The sequence below is a fragment of the Giraffa tippelskirchi genome, chromosome 1, assembly GCF_054371585.1.
Source record: "Giraffa tippelskirchi isolate mGirTip1 chromosome 1, T2T-mGirTip1v1.2.pri, whole genome shotgun sequence".
Classification (NCBI taxonomy): Eukaryota; Metazoa; Chordata; class Mammalia; order Artiodactyla; family Giraffidae; genus Giraffa; species Giraffa tippelskirchi.
The window spans coordinates 209,816,686-209,837,454 of NC_137275.1; the positions used below are offsets into that span (position 1 = coordinate 209,816,686).

At 39.5% G+C, this 20,769-nt stretch overlaps 1 protein-coding gene and 1 pseudogene across 6 annotated transcripts in view; one reads left to right on the top strand and one right to left on the bottom strand.

The window, feature by feature from the left end:
- SLC44A1 (solute carrier family 44 member 1) overlaps positions 1-20,769 on the top strand; it is a 219,006-nt gene that overhangs the window by 36,616 nt on the left and 161,621 nt on the right. For all 5 annotated transcript variants that reach the window (XR_014064004.1, XM_081524921.1, XM_081524899.1 and 2 more), the window contains exon 2: positions 17,757-17,846. Coding sequence is in view for 4 of the 5 variants with exons in the window: in XM_081524921.1 (XP_081381047.1) it covers positions 17,757-17,846 (90 nt within the window). In the remaining variant the exon portion in view is untranslated. The remainder of the gene's footprint in view (positions 1-17,756; positions 17,847-20,769) is intronic.
- Positions 4,336-4,709, bottom strand: LOC145531975 (coiled-coil-helix-coiled-coil-helix domain-containing protein 7 pseudogene; annotated as a pseudogene). Its single transcript, XR_014073004.1, has one exon. The product of XR_014073004.1 is annotated as a coiled-coil-helix-coiled-coil-helix domain-containing protein 7 pseudogene (transcript).

Here is a 20,769-nt window from a genome sequence, read left to right on the forward strand (position 1 = left end):
TGAAAGCAGCAAAGTATGGGTCCTTGGAGTCCTACCTCCTGTTTGTTGGCTGTAGGGATTCTATCAGGGGCTTGCACTTTTATTTCACAGTGGACTGCTAGCTGGTCATTTTGTAACCCAGTCTTGAATGTACCATCTTGGAATAGGTTGTTTTTTGTGATCATATCTGTGTTGGAGAAGACTATTGAGAGACCCTTGGACTGCAAGAAGATCAAACCAGTCAATCCTAAAGGAAATCAGTCCTGAATATACATTGGAAGGACTGATTCTGAAGGTGAAACATCAATACTTTGGCCACCTGATGCGAAGAGTCAACTCACAGGAAAAGAACCCAATGCTGGGGAAGATTGAAGGCAGAAGGAGAAGGGGACGACAGAGGATGAGATGGTCAAATGCCATCACCGACTCAATGGACAAGAGTTTAAGCAAGCTTCGGGAGGCGGTGAAGGACAGGGAAGCCTGGTGTGCCGCAGTCCATGGGGTTGCAAAGAGTCGGACACGACTGAACAACAAATCTGTAGTTCTAACAGAAGATTAGTTTATTATAAGGTCAACTTCATGCAAAGAAGCAGAATTTAATTGGATTTCAGAGAAGGGGAGATCTACTAAAGATGGAAATAGTGTCGTTAGAAGTGGTATAGTTGTTTGAAGTCTGTAATTGAGAATCATTACTTTGGGCAGCAGGGAAAGAACAGTTGACATAGAGGTGAGATAAAGGTGTGGAGAGAGAAAGAAAAAGTTGTTACTTTTAAGGGGCTAATAAATAATCTTGTGAGAAAAGTAGCTTTAACAGATACATTGAGGACTAACTGATGGGAAAGATAGTTTGCCAAAATTGGATACAAACCAGTTAAGATCTGCCTGAGCTTGAGACTTGGATTTGGAGGTGGACACAAATGGTTTCTTATGAGTGGGATGCTTTAATGACTCATTGGGCATGGAGATTTACAGATGCTCATGTTTTCAGAGCATTTATTTATTCAAGGTTGGTCCATTAACATTCATTATTCTTGGTTGATTTCTTTTTTTTAAGAGCAAGTTTAGTATCTGTCATTTATAGGGCTATTAATTTGATGATTCAGTGTTCCTCCTCACTTGGATGTTTCTAGTCTTTTTGTGTGAGTTTTCTTTAATCACTTTAGGTCTTCAACTGGTTTTCATTAATTCTGCTTCTCCTGGAAACCTTTGCTGATTTGTGAAACCATTGATTTTCAGGATTGGAAGGGTCGGAAATAGTCTAATCCACAGTTAATTTAATGCTTGATTCTCTTGTATTGTTCTTTTCCATTTCAGACTTAAATAACTGATATCTTGATTTTAGTAGTTGAATTTATCGAGAAGTAGGATTTGGGGGCTTTGTGACAACATAGCATTCTCAGACCCAGAGTCATTTGGAGATAACCAATTGGCCATACTTTGGAGTAGCTGAGGGCCAGCTGGTTTTGATGTTGAATTATTGATATCATCCAATGGCATCTACTACAGGGTATTCTGACCTTTCTTTTTAAACCCTGGGCTGGGGGTGGGAATGTAGTTAGACTTAGGATTCAGACTCTAGGGCCAGGCTAAACCTAGGAATCTTATGCTTCTAGCACTTTCTCCATGCTTCTGATCTATTCATGGGCAGGGAAAGGGTTTTGGTTGGTGGTACAGAATCAGCCTCTTTTCTTTCAAAGTTAGTTGGCTAAAGCCAGTCTGCTGTTCTTGGAGATCCCTGTTTGTAAATTAGGCTAAAATGCTTGGAAACATTCTCTAGAAGGATTCTAAATTATAACTCCTTAATATTTTCTGCTTATACAATTTGAATGCAGAGTCCTTGGTGTGATTCAGGCGTTACCAAGGAAGCCTAGTTGATGGCTGCCAGGAGGCTTGACCAACTGTTGTTTCTAGAATTCACCAAGCCCTGGGGCTTCAAGGCTCAGAATCTTGATTTTACTTTATGAGTCCATACTTTTGTTAATAGTAGATTCATGTAAACCATAGTCTTAAGACACATGCATCATCTCGGGAGGTTAATTTATTAAACTGACATACAGACCAGAAGATTTTTGTCAGCTTAGCTAGTATTAAGGTAAAGCCAAATTATTATTTAAGAATTATCTTATTTATGCCTAATAGAAAAGCAGTGTGATTATTAAAAAATCCAATCCAAATATGGACACATATAAATAGAGTGCTTTCTGATCCCACCTCACGAGATAACACTTGTTCACAGCTTAGTCTATATATATTCTTCCAGACTCTCTGCATATGCAATAACTTCTGTTGCTCCATTGCTTTATTTTCTAAAGCTTTGTAGTTATGTTATGCACACTGCTTGTCAATTTGTGGGAAGCCAGAGGACAGTGAGGTCGCCTAACGACATGGAATCAGATGAAGGGGAGTAGACTGGATGACTCACGGCACAGCAGCTCAGTATCTTGAATTGACTATTCAGTGTTCTAGAGTCTGCTGCCCTGGCACCCCTTCCCCCAAACAATTTGGAAGACCAGTGTCAGTGTATATCTTTCAGACGGTTATTTGTCACTATAATTGGCCAATTACAGATCCTGGCACCCAAGAGGTGCTAAATAAATAGTATGTGTGTACGTACTTCTCCACCTGGCCCCTTTTTTCTGACAGGTACATTCTGTAGCTGTGTTTATACCATGGTCTAGTTTTGCCTTGGTCTGTGTGTCCTTTGGTCTCTTTAAAAGCTGACTTCTCTCTCTACTTTCATCTATTTTTTTCTTATATTTCGTGCTTCCCAGGTGGCTCAGTAGTAAAGAATCTGCCTGCTAATGCAGGAGACTTGGGTTTGATTCCTGGGCTGCAAAGATCCCCTAGAGAAGGACATGACAACCCACTTCAGTATTCTTGCCTGGGAAATCCCATGGACAGAGGAGCCTGGCAGCCACAGCCCATGAGGTCGCCAAAGAGTTGGACACGACTTGGTGACTAAACAACAACAACCTTATATTTCAGTTCTCTGCAACCTTTCTTCTCTTTTCCCTTTATGCTACCTACAAAGGGAGTGAAAATCTACACATTAGTAATTCTTGTAATTTCTAATTTCTCAGAAAAAAATGTTTTCTTTCATCAAATTTCACTATTACCCAGCTCTTTACCTTAAACTATTTTGCTTTTATCTTGTTGTATACCTAGTGGAGCTATATTAAAAGTGTTCATATGGAGTCTGTCCATAGAACTCCATATGTGAAGCGGCCAGAATGACCCCCTTTTAGTGCAGTTTTTCTTATTCATATAACAACTCTCTTGAGATGTAACCATATGCTATATAATTTACCCATCTTAAGTGTACTGCTCAATGATTTTGAGTATGTCCACTGAGTTTTGATCACTGCAATCAATTTTAGAACATTTTCATCATCCTCCAAAGAAACCTTGTACATATTAGCAGCCATTCCCCATTCCCCTCAACTCCCATCCAACCCTAGGCAAACACTATTTTCTCTTTCTATAGATTTGCCTATTCTGGACATTTCATATAAACAGAATTATATACAATAAAATGTGGACTTTGTGTTTGGCTTCTTGCAGGTACATTGTTTTCAAAGTTCATCCATGTTGTAGTATGTTTCACGATTCATTCCTTTTTATTCCAAAATGTATCTTCCATGCTATGGGATAAATCACATTTGTATGTATCTATTCATCAGTTGATAGGCATTTGTGTGTGATTTCCTGATAGCAAAGTAGCATTTTAAATAATTATTACTCTTGAAATCCAAACAAATGCTATGCAAAATATAGATGGAAGTTACGGAAGGCTAGAAGGAAACAACTGTTTGTTTCCACCTGTTAAACACCACTACAGGTGTTTTCCTTAAATATCAATGGTAATATTTGGACATTTGGAAATTATCTTTGAAAATCAAAATACAAAATATGTTTAAAAATATGTTATTCTTGGTTATGTCTTATAATTTTCCTGTAAGAAGAAATACTAGCCATGCTAACAATCAATTTAGATAAAACAAGCCACAGAATGTACTATAGTATTTTTGCTGTACATTTGACTCTTGAACAGCATGGGTTTGAACTGCGTGGGTCTACTTGTCCTCAGATTTTTCCAACAGTAAATACCACAGTTCCACATGATCTGTGGGTGGTTGAATCCTCCTGTACAGAATCTGGGATATGGAAAAAGCATGAATACAGAGGGTTGACTATAAAGTCATATGCAGATTTTTGACTGCATGGGGTTAGATGCCCCTAACCTTTGCATTGTTCAATGGTAAACTGTAATTCTTATGCCTCTTACTTCCTCCTCCCTTCCCTTCCCCATCCAACCATCCACAGTGTCCATACAAGATATGTGTTTTTTTAAATTAATTTTTTTTTTTTAAGTTAAATAAACAGTTTTAATGCAAACACTCAATAGGGCATCTTCCCCATTGCTCCTAAGATCTCATCTCTCTCTGCTGCCGTGGGCGTGGGAGGCTTCACTCCGTTCTGTCTTCTCTGGATCATGACAGAGTTCCAGAACTTCCGGCAGTTCTTATACTTCAAGAAGTGAGAGGAACACGTCTCCTTGTCATAGTTGTTTTCGGCCATGCATCTGGTAGACGCATCTGATTCCGACAAGCAAGGGTTTATGTCAGGATCCCTCAGCTTCCGTGTCATCATGGGCATCCTAAGTGTCTTCTCCCTCGGGCGGCCGCTCCGCCACCGCCCAGGCCGTCTCCAGCTCCAAACACGTCAATGGCTCACGCAGCTGGGCCTTAAGTAGCGCGCATCCCAACGTGCTGCCCCCGCTCCTCGGCTTAAATTAATTTTTTAATTGAAGTTAATTTACAATGTTTTGTTAATTTCTGCTGTACAGCAAAGTGACTCAGTTATAAATATATATGTTCTTTTTTATATTCTTTTCTATTAAGGTTTATTACAGAATATTGACTATAGTTCCCTGTGCTATACGGTAGGACCTTGTTGTTTATGCAGTCTATATGTAGCAGTTTGCGTCTGCTAATCCCAAACTCCCAGTCCACCCCACCTATTCTTTGCAACCACAAGTCTGTTCCTTATGTCCATACAGGATACAGTAACCACAATAAACAGGGCAGAGTAGAATGATCATGGGCCTTAGGACTCAACTACCTGCTTCACATCTCTGCTTTTTTAGTGCTTATTGGCTGTATACACTGTATACATCTCTCACTACACTGGTGTATTTCCTCTGTAATGTTTATTAGTGTGTACTACCTCTCAGATATTACTGGTTCTCCTGCATTTTTCAGGAGAAATCTTGCTCTTGCCTAGGTGATTCTCAGCATACAGCTTTCTAGTGAAGTTTGAAATGTTCTGATTTCTTGTCAATAAGTGTCAGATAGAATGACTTAAATACGTTCTGGTTGTTTTCATTGTGCATCTATTTATAGCTGACACTATATTGAGGAAGTAGAAAAAGCATGACCTGGAGAAGTGGGAGTTAATATTTATCTTTGTTATTTCTTCCATAATTAAATAGCATGAATGGAAGTAAAAAATGCGTTATAAATCTAACTGTTTAAAAACTGCACTATCCTTTTCTAATGCTTGTACATTTGCATAGACTATTTTATAAACTGTATAACCAGAGAATGGCGTACTTTTATACCCTGTTTCTGAACACAGCTTTTTATCATTATCATTTTATATGTTACTGTGCAACGTCTTTATAATTACCCTTATAGTTGCTTAATATTTCATTCTCATTTTTAACTATTTTCTATTAGTAGATAGTTAATTTCTAATTTTTTTCTTATAATAGCACTATATTGAACATCCCACATGCAGCTCTTTTAATGTTTTAGATAACTTTGAGTTATTTGAAATGCATCGCCAAATTACTTTCCCAAAATGTCTAACTGATATACATTGCTTTCAGTTTCAGAATAGTCTTTTTTTTAAAAATTGAAGTATGGTTGATATGCCATATTAAGTTACAGGTGTACAATATAATGATTCACAAATTTTAAAGGTTGTACTCCATTTACAGTTTTTGTAAAATGTTGGCTATATCTCTGTATTGTATGATATATCCATGTAGCTTATTTTATACTTAACAATTGATTGTTCTTAATCCCCTACCCCTATATTGCCCCTCTCCCTTTCCATCTCCCCACTAGTAACTGCTAGTTTGTTCTCTCTGCTTGTTTTTTTGTTACATTCAATATTTTGTTGTATTTTTTATTCTGCGTATAAGTGATACTAATATTTGTCTTCCTCTGTCTGATTTATTTCACTTAGCATTAATACCCTCCAAGTCCATCCATGTTGTTCCAGATGGCAAGGTTTCATTCTCTTTTTATGAGTTTCAGCATAGTTTTAACCAGTGCCATCAGCCTTTTCTTCTGAGTACTTTTCAGTGGGAGCATTCATCCCAACCATGAACTGGTTTGCAGAAATACATTGGGAGAAAGATTGGCACTATCTGTATTCATGTCTCCCAGTCTGTGGGTGACCGAATATGTTTTGGAGCGTCTCAAAATAAGGTCTCAGAGAAGTCCTACTGAAAAGACTAGACTTCGTTAACTAGCATTTCTAAAACTTACTTAAATCTAGAATTTGTTTTTCTCATAGACCCTATTAACAAACATCTCTGGGAAATGATATATTGTGTAATATCTGTAGGAAAAGGAGCCAGCCTGTGATGTGGTAGAATGCTTTTTAGGAAAATGATCTTATGCGGGAGACAGTGAGGACATTTGCTCAAACATTATGCTACTTGAATGGTGAAAGACCTTGCCTTGTTCATTCATCCATTAAATAAATTTACTGAGAGCCTATTATGTGCTAGACACTGTTCATCTGCTAGGGATATAGCAGTAAATAAAACCAACAAGTCCTTGCCCTGAAGTAGGCAGTAAGTTTGGAAGAATAGCAATTATATAATTCAGCCACTTAGGGCACGATTCTCTACACATTGTTTCATGTGGGGTAGGTTTCCTCTTGAAGAATTTTAAGTGCTTGCTGATCCCTGATTTAAACAAAAAAATAGAAACATTATCCTTACTCTCAAAAAACTCATCATCTACTGGAGAAGTAGGTAATTATAATGTGAAATAATAATTATTGTGATGGTGGTATGTACATAGTGTGCAATAGTAACTGCAAAGAAAGGAATGAAATCTATATTTTCATAAATTATTCAGAAGATATTAAGAAGAGGTGGCACGAATACACAGAAGAACTGTACAAAAAAGATCTTCATGACCCAGATAATCACGATGGTGTGATCACTCACCTAGAGCCAGACATCCTGGAATGTGAAGTCAAGTGGGCCTTAGAAAGCATCACTAGGAACAAAGCTAGTGGAGGTGATGGAATTCCAGTTGAGCTATTTCAAATCCTCAAAGGTGATGCTGTGAAAGTGCTGCACTCGATATGCCAGCAAATTTGGAAAACTCAGCAGTGGCCACAGGACTGGAAAAGGTCAGTTTTCGTTCCAATCCCAAAGAAAGGCAATGCCAAAGAATGCTCAAACTACCGCACAATTGCACTCATTTCACACACTAGTAAAGTAATGCTCAAAATCCTCCAAGCCAGGCTTCAGCAATACGTGAACCGTGAACTTCCAGATGTTCAAGCTGGTTTTAGAAAAGGCAGAGGAACCAGAGATCAAATTGCCAATATCCGCTGGATCATCGAAAAAGCAAGAGAGTTCCAGAAAAACATCTATTTCTGCCTTATTGACTATGCCAAAGCCTTTGACTGTGTGGATCACAATAAACTGTGGAAAATTCTGAAAGAGATGGGAATACCAGACCATCTGACCTGTCTCTTGAGAAACCTGTATGCAGGTCAGGAAGCAACAGTTAGAACTGGACATGGAACAACAGACTGGTTCCAAATAGGAAAAGGAGTACGTCAAGGCTGTATATTGTCCCCCTGCTTATTTAACTTATATGCAGAGTACATCATGCGAAATGCTGGACTGCAAGAAACACAAGCTGGAATCAAGATTGCTGGGAGAAATATCAATAACCTCAGATATGCGGATGACACCACCCTTATGGCAGAAAGTGAAGAAGAACTAAAGAGCCTCTTGATGAAAGTGAAAGAGAAGAGTGAAAAAGTTGGCTTAAAGCTCAACATTCAGAAAACTAAGATCATGGCATCTGGTCCCATCACTTCATGGGAAATAGATGGGGAAACAGTGGAAACAGTGTCAGACTTTATTTTTTGGGCTCCAGAATCACTGCTGATGGTGACTGCAGCCATGAAATTAAAAGACGCTTACTCCTTGGAAGGAAGGTTATGGCCAACCTAGAGAGCATATTGAAAAGCAGAGACATTACTTTGCCAACAAAAGTCTGTCTAGTCAAGGCTATGGTTTTTCCAGTGGTCATGTATGGATGTGAGAGTTGGACGGTGAAGAAAGCTGAGTGCCGAAGAATTGATGCTTTTGAAGTGTGGTGCTGGAGAAGACTCTTGAGAGTCCCTTGGACTGCAAGGAGATCCAATCAATCCATCCTAAAGGAGATCAGTCCTGGGTGTTCATTGGAAGGACTGATGTTGAAGCTGAAACTCCCAATCCTTTGGCCACCTCATGTGAAGAGTTGACTCATTGGAAAAGACCCTAATGCTGGGTAGGATTAGGGGCAGGAGGAGAAGGGGTTGACAGAGGATGAGATGGTTGGATGGCATCACTGACTCGATGGACATGGGTTTGGGTAGACTCCAGGAGTTGGTGATGGACAGAGAGGCCTGGCATGCTGCGATTCGTGGGGTCGCAAAGAGTCGGACATGACTTAGCGACTGAACTGAACTGATAATAGAAATTTGTTCCCATCAGAGTTTTTAGGCACTGCCACAGAACTGGACATCTATTTATTTCTGTGCACAATTACTGTAGACTAAAGACATCTTCATTGCCAAAGACAAGATCTAATTTTGATTTAAGACATAAATTTACTCACTTCCACTTACCCATTAGCTATCATATATGATCAGAGTAGTCTTCATGTTTCTTTTCCGTAAGTCATCATAGTCTTCGTAATTTAGTTCTTAGCCATTCCATCAGAGAAAAGAAGCAAGGTTGGAATGAGAATCCTATCTAGAGTACCTGTGAGTTCTTGCTTTAAGAGCAAGGGTAACAGTATAAAAGTCAGTAAATCCATTAGCTACAGGAAACTGGCTGTACTATAGTAGGTTGGGGGTGCAAAGTACAGCTTTGGTCCTATCATTCTGCCCTTGGTGTCACCAAGTACTGAAGATATTCTGACACTTGTAGGCTGTGATGGGGAGAAATGAAGCCCATAAAAACTATATAATTAAAATAAAACCAAATACTAATTTTAAATTAAAAACATTACTTTCCACTGATTCAGAAGAAAGGCAAGTTAGAAATACTATTCAAGGGTTACAGACAAGGTTTATGTGTATAATTTTGATCGTGTTTCTTTGCTCATGGAGGTAAAATATGCTGTGAGCTATGTTGTAGGGCAGGAGGAATGTGGCCCCTGCCCAGTAACTGTCATGTGCTCGTGTACAAGGAAGACAGCCCCTGGGACGTCTGATGGAAGAAGGACATCTTTGTAACAGATCCACAGTTATTTTTTTTTTTTAGGGCATTCAGGGAAAGAATGAAGTCATTGGCAACATATCTCCCCATAATCTTTCTGTCACTGTGTGAATGCATAACTTAGAGCAACTATCATTGCCATTTCACTCTTTTTCCTTAAACAGATGAATGTTTGTGGTTTAGCGTAAAGTTCATGAACTAAGAAAAGCAGTTGGACACAGATGCCTGTATCTTTCCACTCAATGTATCTTATTACCTTTAACTGCCTGTTAAAATCATGCTTTTATTTTTCCCTTTCAAATATGAATTGCTATCACCAGGCTTAGCAAATGAAACGGATTACTTATGGTAACTGTACGTAGTTATGCACTCCAAATCCTTGAGAGAGCTTTCCCAAAGGACAGGCAATGTCTTTCAAAATCCTATTACAAGATTTTATTTTCAGGTGCTATGAACAGGAAGCTGAAAGCCTCCATGTTTTATTGCTATCCAACTTCATCAGGTCTGCTCACTCTACTGAAAATTGTGGCAAAAATGAAACACATCAGCTCTTTTATTCTTTTGTTACTACTCTGTGCAAATGAAAGCATATTGGGGAATTTAATGAACCATTAAGTCCTTGGAGGGAACTTTGAAGATTTGGAGTGTATGACTATCTGTCTTTAACACTGGAGGTTTTTGTGTAAAGCAGATTGACATGAACAAAATGAAGTCTTCACAGATAGCCCAGTGCTTGCGACATATGTGTTTAAATCACAAATGTCTATAGTAGTGACCTTGGAGATGGATTCAGTGACTAGAGGCTTTCTGGTTGTGCCAAGGAGTAGAGCTGCTGGAACTATGATCCTGTTTCAGAGGTGGTCTGTTTACCCAGAAAGTAGAGACTGTTGTGGTCAAAGAAAATTGGAGAGAGGGAATTTGATTATTCAAAAAAGTAATGAACACTACATCCTGGAAATCTGCTGGGTGAAAGACCACATCTTAGCTTTCTTTAGCCTTCACATACAGAGTTGGCTTTTCATTGGAATCCGGGAAAGGCAGGGTGGATGGATCTGTGTTGTAGAGAGGTAGGCACACAGGAAGGATGACATTAGTACGCCTGTCGTTAGGTGTAGGCTTCAGTTTATTGTAATCCCTGGCCAGTCAGTCTGACTCTACTTTTTGCTGTCCCGTAGGAACATAAGCAAGTGTTGGTAAACTTATAATGATAATCTGGATTCTGTTTAAATTTCTAAGTACTTAACCATGAGTAATGAATAATTGCGATATACCTCCTGACTAATAAAAACAGAAGTGGTGTGGGCAGTGCTATAGTTGTGAATTGCTGGCCCAAATGGTGTTGGAGTTGACTCTGGTTTGTCCTTTTTTTTCAGGGTTAATACTACCTATACCTTACTTTTCTTTCTTTGGATTAGCCTCCCAGATTGCCACTTATTGTTGCTTTGAGTGAAGGAGGGTGCAGTTCTCTAGCTTGCTCTGGCGGAGAAGGCAATGGCAACCCATTCCAGTACTCTTGCCTGGAAAATCCCATGGATGGAGGAGCCTGGTGGGCTGCAGTCCATGGGGTCGCACAGAGTCGGACATGACTGAAGTGACTTAGCAGCAGCAGCAGCTTGCTCTGGGGAAAAGACAAGGGGGAGCCTGTAGTACTTTAGCCTTATCAGAAATTCCAGCTTACAGTGACTCTGGATGTATGTGACCAGATACAACTTAACTCAGTATTAGTGGGACTCTCAATGACATCAACATGAAAATATTATTCTAGTTAGCTTAATAAATATAGCCCTGCACTAATTGTACCAGAAAACAAAGGACAATATGTTTTCTCTTTTCCAAAACCGAAAGGCCTCTGTCTAAGTGGAGCAGCCATAAAATGTAGTATAGAGAAATCTTAATGGCTACGAAGAGAGAAAAATGGCTGACTTGTGTTTGGTTTTTTTTTTAAATCAACTTAATGTTCTGTTTGTTTACTACTACACATTTCTGAGTGGAATAATTCTTATTTGGCAGTCAGTATTTCCCATCAGAACTAGAAAGAATTTTTAGTATGTTTTGGTCACAAAACACATTCTATTTTAGACAACAGAGAATCATTTTTTAGTGTTTGCTTCAGAAGTTTATGAGGTAATTTCAGCAAATCTTACAAATGTTTGCTTAATGGTTCCGCATCTCTATTCCTGTAGTACTTTTTACACATCTCTATTTTGACATCACTTATGTTACCAAGTCCTCAGTTTGCCTCTCTTGCTAAATTAAAGCTTTGTGAGGGTAGAGGGCTATCTTACCTGGCTTTAGAGCTCAGATTCTTTGTGTGGTGCCCTGTATTTATCTGAAGAACCGACAGAATGCTTAAGAGTGTTACCTGAAAAGTTAAGTAACTTCTTATATAGTTTACAATACTGTTGTTTAAAGCAACTTTTTCATTATTGTCACATCATGTTTACAAAAATCTCATGGGTCAAGGCGGAGAAGGCAATGGCATCCCACTCCAGTACTCTTCCCTGGAAAATCCCATGGACAGAGGAGCCTGGTAGGCTGCAGCCCCTGGGGTCACTGAGAGTCGGACATGACTGAGCAACTTCACTTTCATTTTTCACTTTAATGCATTGGAGAAGGAAATGGCAACCCACTCCAACGTTCTTGCCTGGAGAATCCCAGGGATGGCGGAGCCTGGTGGGCTGCCGTCTGTGGGGTCTCACAGAGTCGGACACGACTGAAGCGACTTAGCAGCAGCAGCATGGATCAAGGAAAGACTCATAGCACTAGGTAATAGTATTACTGAGTTATGATAGGAATCTTTTGGGAATCTTTGTATATCAATCTTAATTGGAAGAGAGTCATACAGACAGTATGCAGAGTAGAAAAAAGAGGACAGGGGCATTTGGTCTTTGCCGTTAGGTATCACCTGGATCTTTGACTTCCTGGAGTTTGGACCCTGCTTGTTTCCAAATTTGAGACCTCGCTGACTTTTTGTCTCAAGTCTGGATTGTTGCCATTGCCTCTCTGATCCTTTTATGTCTTCCAGCCCTGCCTATTTCTGTGAACTAGATTCACATCGGTCAGACCTTTTCCTGCCTGGTGGTTCCCTGGCTTGGCCCACCCTGCCTGCTCTGTTACTGCTGATGCCCTCCACTGATGCCTGATTTGACTCACTGGTTGTAACTTATCACTTGTCAAAACCTTTGTGAGTGACTGTTACCTACAAAAACATTTACTCAACAATTGTATCTTCACTTGAAATAACATGGAAATCTAAGACAGAACTTTTTACAGGATTTATTTCCTAAAAAATGCACACCCCTATGAAATCAAATTCATCAAAAAGCCTTGGTTTTAGCTGTTAGGGCTCATGGTGCATGCGAAGTCTAGGATGTAGTTACCTGCACTATGACTTCTGAAAGAGATATTATGGAAGTTGGTTTTGTTTTGTTTTAAAATCTATGATGTGTAAAATGTAGGAAGGAATGTGAAAATGTTAAACATTGTTCCTCCCTAACTTTAAGGATATGAATATAATACAAACATCAGGCAGACATCAGCTGTGATCTGACTTAGATTTATTTTTTATGGTTTAGTACTAGTATTAAAAATTGTAATTCTGCTTTCTAGGTAATTAATCTTATAGAGTGTGCAGGAAGACTGTAATGTGAATGCTGTTATGCACATATATTTAGACCCTTATTTTAAGAATACTTTATTATGGAAAAGTTTAAAACTTCATTTTACCTGTTTCTGGAAGTCTTTATTTCTCTGTGTAATATCCAAGTTTGTCTCATACTCTTCTGCCTGAATAACTTTAACATTTTTTGTACTTCAGTTTGCTAATGATAAATTCTCTTAGGTTTTGTTGAAAAAGTCTTCATTTCTGAGAGACATTTTCTCTGGGTATAAAATTCTGAGTTAGTAACGCTTTTATTTTTTCTTTTTAATTCTTTCAGTAATTAAAAGATGTCCTCTCATGGTTTTTTTGCTTTGCACAATTTCTGATAAGTTTGCTTAATCTTTACTTCTTTGTTTACAGTGTGCTCTTTCCTCCCTCTTGCTGCCATCAAAATGATGTCTCTGTATTTGGTTTTCAACATTTTGAATATAGTTTGTGTAGGGTGTGTATGTGTGTATGTGTACATGTGTGTGTCGTATTTATCCTGCTTGGAATTCTCTCAGCTTCTTGCATCTATGCTTTGATTTCTTATGTTATTTTTGGAAAATTCTGTCATTATTTCTTCTAACATTTCCTCTGCTCCATTTACTCTTCTGGGGTTACAGTTACACACGTTAGACCATTTGATAGTATCCTATAGTTCTTGGACGTTCTGTTCTGGGTTTTTAATTTTAATTTTCTTTTTCTTTGTGTTTCACTTTGGGTAATTTCTGTTGACCTATCCTTGAATTTATTGAGCCTTTACTTGGCAGTGTTTAGCTTACTGATGAGCCTGACAAAGGCATTCTTCATCTCTGTTATCATGTTTTTTGTTGTTTTTTTTTAAAGCGTTTTCTTAACTCTTTCTTATAGTTTCCACCTCTCTGCTAGAGTTTTGAGGACTCAGGTTTCAGTAATGAATTTTCCACTTATTTTCTCTGAACCTTGGTTTTCTCTTTTATAAAGCTGAAAAACTGGGACTATATAATGATAACTAACAGAATTGTTTTGAAGATCAAAGCAGTTGATCTTGAGCAAGTCAGGCAAGTCTCTTTCTTTTCCCTTGGTCACTTAAAGACTTGGGCTGTATGATTCCTTTGGTCTTATTTAGTTCCTGAAATGTTAAGATTCTGTGAATGGGAAGAGACCTAACACTGATTGACAGCCTGTATTAACCTTATGCAGAATTTGAGAAAGGGATAAAAATCACATTTAAAAACTGCTTTTGAAAACATTTTACTTTTTCTAGGTCTATGTGGATTTTAATTGGAAGAAACAGACAGCATTAAATCCAGTTACCACTTGGTTAAGTCTGTTAAAGAATCATTAAATTTTTTCAACTGTTGGGTTTCCTGACTCGCTTGAGAAATTTCATGGCTTATAAAACATATCACTCTTTTTGTCTGTGCCTATAGAATTTTAAATTATTGGGTTGCAGTTTGCAGTGTAAGGAAAGTTTGCAATGTGAGGAAAAACTAATGGAGGTATTTTTGCTCTTTACTGACTAGTGCAAAATGAATGATATTCTCACTGGATTTGGCTTTGTGGCCCCAGACTTGGGTTCAGATCCCAACTGCACAGTTGTGAAACCTTGGTCTGAATATTTAACTTTTGGGCCTGAGTTTCTTAGCTGTGCAATAAGGATGATACCTGCATCAGAGAGCTGTTTTAAAGGTAATGTGTGTAAAACTTTGGTTATAGTGCCTATTTAATAGTAATCAATAACTGATAGCTTTAAAAACAGTAGCTACAATGAAAGATGCCACCATTAAGTTGAAGTTTTATTAAATAGAAGGGGAAAGGTGAGTTTAATATTCTTTCTGTTCTTTCAGTGAAAGGGTCCACCTGGCAAAGGGATATTTTAACAATAGGGAGACGGTTAACTGAAAAGTGAGTATTGGTGAATAAGAATTATAACCAAGAGTTAGTGTTTACTATGTGATAGATGGTCACATTTAATCCTCAACATAGCCCATGAGATAAACTGCCTCTCCTGGAGAAGCTTTTCTTTATCTAAGTGAGGGTGACCACACCCTTTTTTTTGTATTCTGATCCACTTTGTACCTGTGACTGTTTTTTATTTACCCCCTATCCTCTCTCCTGGGCTTCCCTGGTGGCTCAGACGGTAAAGCGTCTGTCTGCAATGCTGGAGACCCAGGTTCGATCCCTGGGTCGGGAAGATTCCCTGAAGAAGGAAATGGCAACCCACTCCAGTACTCTTGCCTGGAAAATCCTATGGACAGAGGAGCCTGGTAGGCTACAGTCCATGGGGTCGCAAAGAGTTGGACATGACTGAGCTACTGGACTTTACTTTTACTTTACTATCCTCTCTCCACTTCTCATCCCCAGTGAAAGGTTTTCTATGTATTTGGCCCAGAAATTGCCCACAGTAAATTGAATTCTTGAGATACTGAATCATTGTGTTTTTCTTGTCAAAATGAAATTCTACCATCTTTATGTTATAGGTGAAAATTTAAGCATTAAACATGAATGTTGGTCTAAAGGCCGGGCACAGACAAAGGAAGGGGGGCAGGCACACTGGAGGCCTGGGTCAGGGAGCCCCAGGGGCCCGGGCAGGGGGCAGTGCTGGTACCTTATCTTGTGGTCTGGGGTGGGCTGCTGCCCTTCACAGCTCCCCCCTCCAGAAGGGGTGCTCTGGCCCTTCCCTCCCTCCTCACCTTTGTCAGTCTTTGCTGCTCCCAGCTTTCTCCCCACCCCACCCCCCACCAGTAAAAATAATTGTGGATAAAGAGAATGCTCAATCAGACTTGTTCCCCCTCCTTCCCCTAATACATACTATTTGTTAAGATAAGCAAACGTAGTATTTCAAAATAGCCCTTTTTCTGGAAATCACCTTAGAGTAAATGTAATGAATTTCAAAGAGGTGTCCAAATTCTGTGTTTGTAAGTAATTTTACTGTAATGGATATTATTCAAGAATGAAATTATTTAATACAAAGAAACATTCTTTTTCATACTGGAAGCAACTGTCTTCCAAAACGCAGCCCACGATACAGGCATTCTTATTTGAATAACACTGGGAATAATGTCAAATTATTTTTGCAGGTTTTTTTTTGTCATTGCACAAGTTTTCACAAAACTGCATTCCTGATCATAGATTTTTAGAACTGGAAGGAACCTAAGAGATTTAATCTCACTACTTCTTGCCACCCAGAGAGAAGAAGTGATTTATCTACAATTGTTTAGCTACCTAATGACAGAGCTAAGGAGAAGACAGAGTCCTTTATCCATTCGCCATAGTGCTTCATTCCTCTGGAAAAAACTGCCTACTCGCTCTTGGTTTTTAATGCTAGTTAGAGTCTTAGGGTAAAGTTTTTTCCCATGACTAACTAATGCTCTTTTGTTTTCTTGTGTGGGTGTTTGGGAACAAGCTATCAAGGGTAGTGGGGTTTTTGTTGTTGTTGTTGAACAACTCAGAGTCTAAGGCACTGAAAAGAAAAGGCATTTGTCTGGTTAGCGTTTAGGGGTCAGGAGGGAGTGGTTGTAGCTCCAAATTTTTGCTCTTAACATCAATAGGCAGATGTTTTAAAGTTGAGTTTTGTAACCTGGGGTCTGAATTCCCTAAACTTTTTGAGAAAATTATGCAGCTACATACTTATCTCCTAAGAAAAGGATCTGTAGCTTTTATCAGTTTGTCAAAGTTAAAAATTATTTTTTTTAGAAGGAGGAAAAGCTAAGCAAACATGATTGAGAACTGTGTCCCCACTCTTTTTTTATCGGTTTTTTTTCAAATAAAATTTTTTAGTATTTATTTTGGCTGCACTGGGTCTTTGTTGGAACAGTGCGGGCTTCTCTAATTGTGGCATGTGGGCTTAATTGTGGTATGTAGAATCTTAGTTCCCCAACCAGGGGTGGAACCCAGTTCCCTTGCATTGAAGGCGTGAAGTCTTATCCACTAGACCACCAGGAAAGTCCCTGGGTCCTCATTCTTGAACTCTAAATACTAATTATACTAGAGGGTTCCCTTATCTCCAGCCTCCTTCTGCTAGTGTCCTTCCTCCTGACAAGACTTCTGGATAGCTTCCTGTATCTTGTCATGGAAGCCACTGGAGGCCCTAGCCTTCTTTTTGCAGAACTTTTCCCATAAGTTTCCCAAGCCTTCAATAGAAATTCATTTTACTCAACTTCCTTCCTAGATGAGAACATGTAGAAAAGCATGTTCTACATTTTTAAGTCTGGCAAAAGTCACACAAAGAAAAAGCTACCACTAAGACTGACGTTGGAAGAATTTGTTTATTCATTTTAAAAAGTCTGTACTGACCACATACCACGGACCCTCAGGCATTGTGTTAGATGCTGGGAAATGAGAAGTGGTCCTTCTCATGCAAAGCTCACGTTCTGCTAGGGACACATCTCAGTGGTAGTAATTCAGCATGCTAACTGCTCTAATAGAGGTACCAACAAAGCACTGAAATCAATCCTGGCCAGGAAGAGAGATGAGTATTCGGGTAAAATTCACAGAAAAGTGACACATATTTGAGTTGCATCTTAAAGGTTCAGGGTTTTAGATATTAGTGTTATGTTTGCGCCTTCCTCACTTCAACTAAAATTCACATTTAACACTCTCTTATTTTGTGTTTTCAATTAGAGCTCCAAGCGAGAGTGGAAGCCACTGGAGGACCGTTGCTGCACAGACATACCGTGGCTGCTGCTTTTTATCCTCTTCTGCATTGGGATGGTAAGAAGCTCACAGATCCTCAGAACATGAACCCATGATTCAAGGGGATGATGGGGAGTTGGTTTGAAGAGGGAACTTGTCGTTTAGATATTTATTTATATTTGTAAATGAATAATCCCTCTTGACTTGCTTATAACTGGAAGTTCTAGGATACCGTAGAATTAGGTTATTTTTCTTCCCATACAGTTAAGTGGTATTTGGTACCCCTTGACTTTTTTTTTTTTTCGGTTTGCATGAGAACTGAGATCAAAATTAAGGAATAATTGAAACTCTCTCTTTGACTAGATCATTTCAGAAAGCCAGAAAGCCTTTGACATAAATATCCGTGAACTCTAAGCTTGATGCAGGTGGTGAGCAGAGCAGTGGTCATGGAATCAAGTCCTGAGTGTTTTTCCAACCCAGTCACACAGTCCTGATGGTAATTTTTTTTGCCAGTCAGTTTCTTTCAGGGACTTGGTGTGCCTTTCTATAAAATTAGAGGTTTTGCTAGATGATATCTACAATGCTCCCAGTTGTGACATTTTTTTTTAGTTCTTAGAGGGGAGGCTGGTTGCTCCCTGCTTCTTCCTCCTTCTACCCATACTAGGCTCCTGCTGCCTGCTGTGCCAATGGAAATAAGTGATATTTCTCACTTGGGGATCATGGGAGCTGGTGATTTTCCAGTGGATAAGGAGGATGGATGAGCAGAGTCCCTGGTGCAAAGTGTTGGGGCTGTGTTTATTCAAATTGCATCCCTGGTCTGCCCTGCAGGAGTTTCCACACAGGCTTCAGGGACTTTAGTGTCACTGCCAGTGTACTGGGCTGGACAAGAGGTAGAAAGCAGCCCTTTTAGAGCTAGCTGATATTTCAAGCTAGAAAGCACTTAGAAATCCTCATCTGGTCCACCACCCTCATTACACACATCAAGAACATCAGACCACAGAGATGAAAGTGACCATCCCGAGGCCACACCGCTAGTTAATGGCAGAGCTGGGAACAGAGCCCAGTCTCTTACCTTCTAGGCCAGTGCTCTTTTCTGTCACCTTGTTTCTTCCTCGAGGGAATGGCGCAGACAGTATTGTTCTCTTCTTTCTTAGTCTTTGCAACTTGAAACACAATTATGCTACCTTCAGTTCAGTTCAGTTCAGTTCAGTCGCTCAGTCACGTCTGACTCTTTGCAACCCTACGGACTGCAGCATGCCAAGCTTCCCTGTCCATCACCAACTCCCGAAGCTTGCTCAAACTCATGTCTATCAAGTCAGTGATGCCATCCAACCATCTCATCCTCTGTTGTCCCCTTCTCCCACCTTCAATCTTTCCCAACATCAGGGTCTTTTCAAATGAGTCAGTTCTTCACATCAGGTGGCCAAATTATTGGAGTTTCAGCTTCAGCATCAGTCCTTCCAATGAATATTCAGGACTGATTTCCTTTAGGATGGACTAGTTGGATCTTCTTGCAGTCCAAGGGACTCTCAAGAGTGTTCTCCAATACCACAGTTCAAAAGCATCAATTCTTCAGTGCTCAGCTTTCTTTATAGTCCAACTCTCACATCCATACATGACTACTGGAGAAACCATAGCTTTGACTAGATAGACCTTTGTTGGCAAAGTAATGTCTCTGCTTTTCAATATGCTGTCTAGGTTGGTCATAGCTTTTCTTCCAAGGAGCAAGCATCTTTTAATTTCATGGCTGCAGTCACCATCTGCAGTGATTTTGGAGCCCCCTCAAATGAAGGCTGTCACTGTTTCCATTGTTTCCCCATCTATTTGCCATGAAGTGATGGGGCCAGATGCCATGATCTGCTACCTTAGGCACGCTTTTTTTTTTTCCCACTCAAGTGTGAGTGTATTTAATCTTTTCCCCATACCTTTTTTTTTTTTTAAAGGAATCTTATTATTTTTCATTATTACTACTTTTTAGGTAATCTTATTCTGTGTCTCTCTGCAGCTGCCCACCTCGCAAACGTCATTTGAGAACAACCCTTTTCATGGCTAATGGGCAGAAGTGTGGACACCAGTCCAGCTCCTGAACCAAGGAAAAGAAAACAGGAAACTTTGATGAGATATAACACATTCAGTAAAATAAAGAGTGTTAGTTTTAAAAATAATAGATGGCTCAGATTCACCAAATCTAGGATATTTAGAAAACATCAGAACTACTCATTTCCTAACTTAGAACTTGTAAGATATTATTCAAGAGTCTACTTAATTCAATGGAGTAGAAACTGAAATGCAGCTTCCAGGGGTGGAGGAGACATTCTTTGCTAACAGAACTAGTCCACAGCCTCTCCCCGCCTCCTGAGTTTCACTCTGGGACAAATAGCAGCTGACCTTTCAAAATTATGTTTATAAAAGTATGTACCTACCTCCCAAGATACTTTTGATTTTCTGTGCTAAAATTGCTCAGGAAAGTGCAATCACTAATGTTAATAGGCTGATTTGGGAGTGACTGGAGAGTCAGGAGCTATTTGTTTACTGAAATGTTTTAACGCAATGGTAGTTGATATAATGTTGATTTCAGTGTGGTGGTAATTAAGACCCACTGTGTGTACTTTAAATGCAGGCATAGTGTTATTTGCTTTGGAATGATTCTTTTTATGGATTACCATTCCTTCGAGTTGTTCAGTTCAGTCGCTCAGTCGTGTCCGACTCTTTGCGACCCCATGAATTGCAGCACGCCAGGCCTCCCTGTCCATCACCAACTCCCGGAGTCTACCCAAACCCATGTTCATCGAGTTGGTGATGCCATCCAACCATCTCATCCTCTGTCGTCCCCTTCTCCTCCCACTCCCAATACTACCCAGCATTAGGGTCTTTTCCAATGAGTCAACTCTTCACATGAGGTGGCCAAAGTATTGGAGTTTCAGCTTCAACATCAGACTTCCAATGAACACCCAGGATTGATCTCTTTTAGGATGGATTGATTGGATCTCCTTGCAGTCCA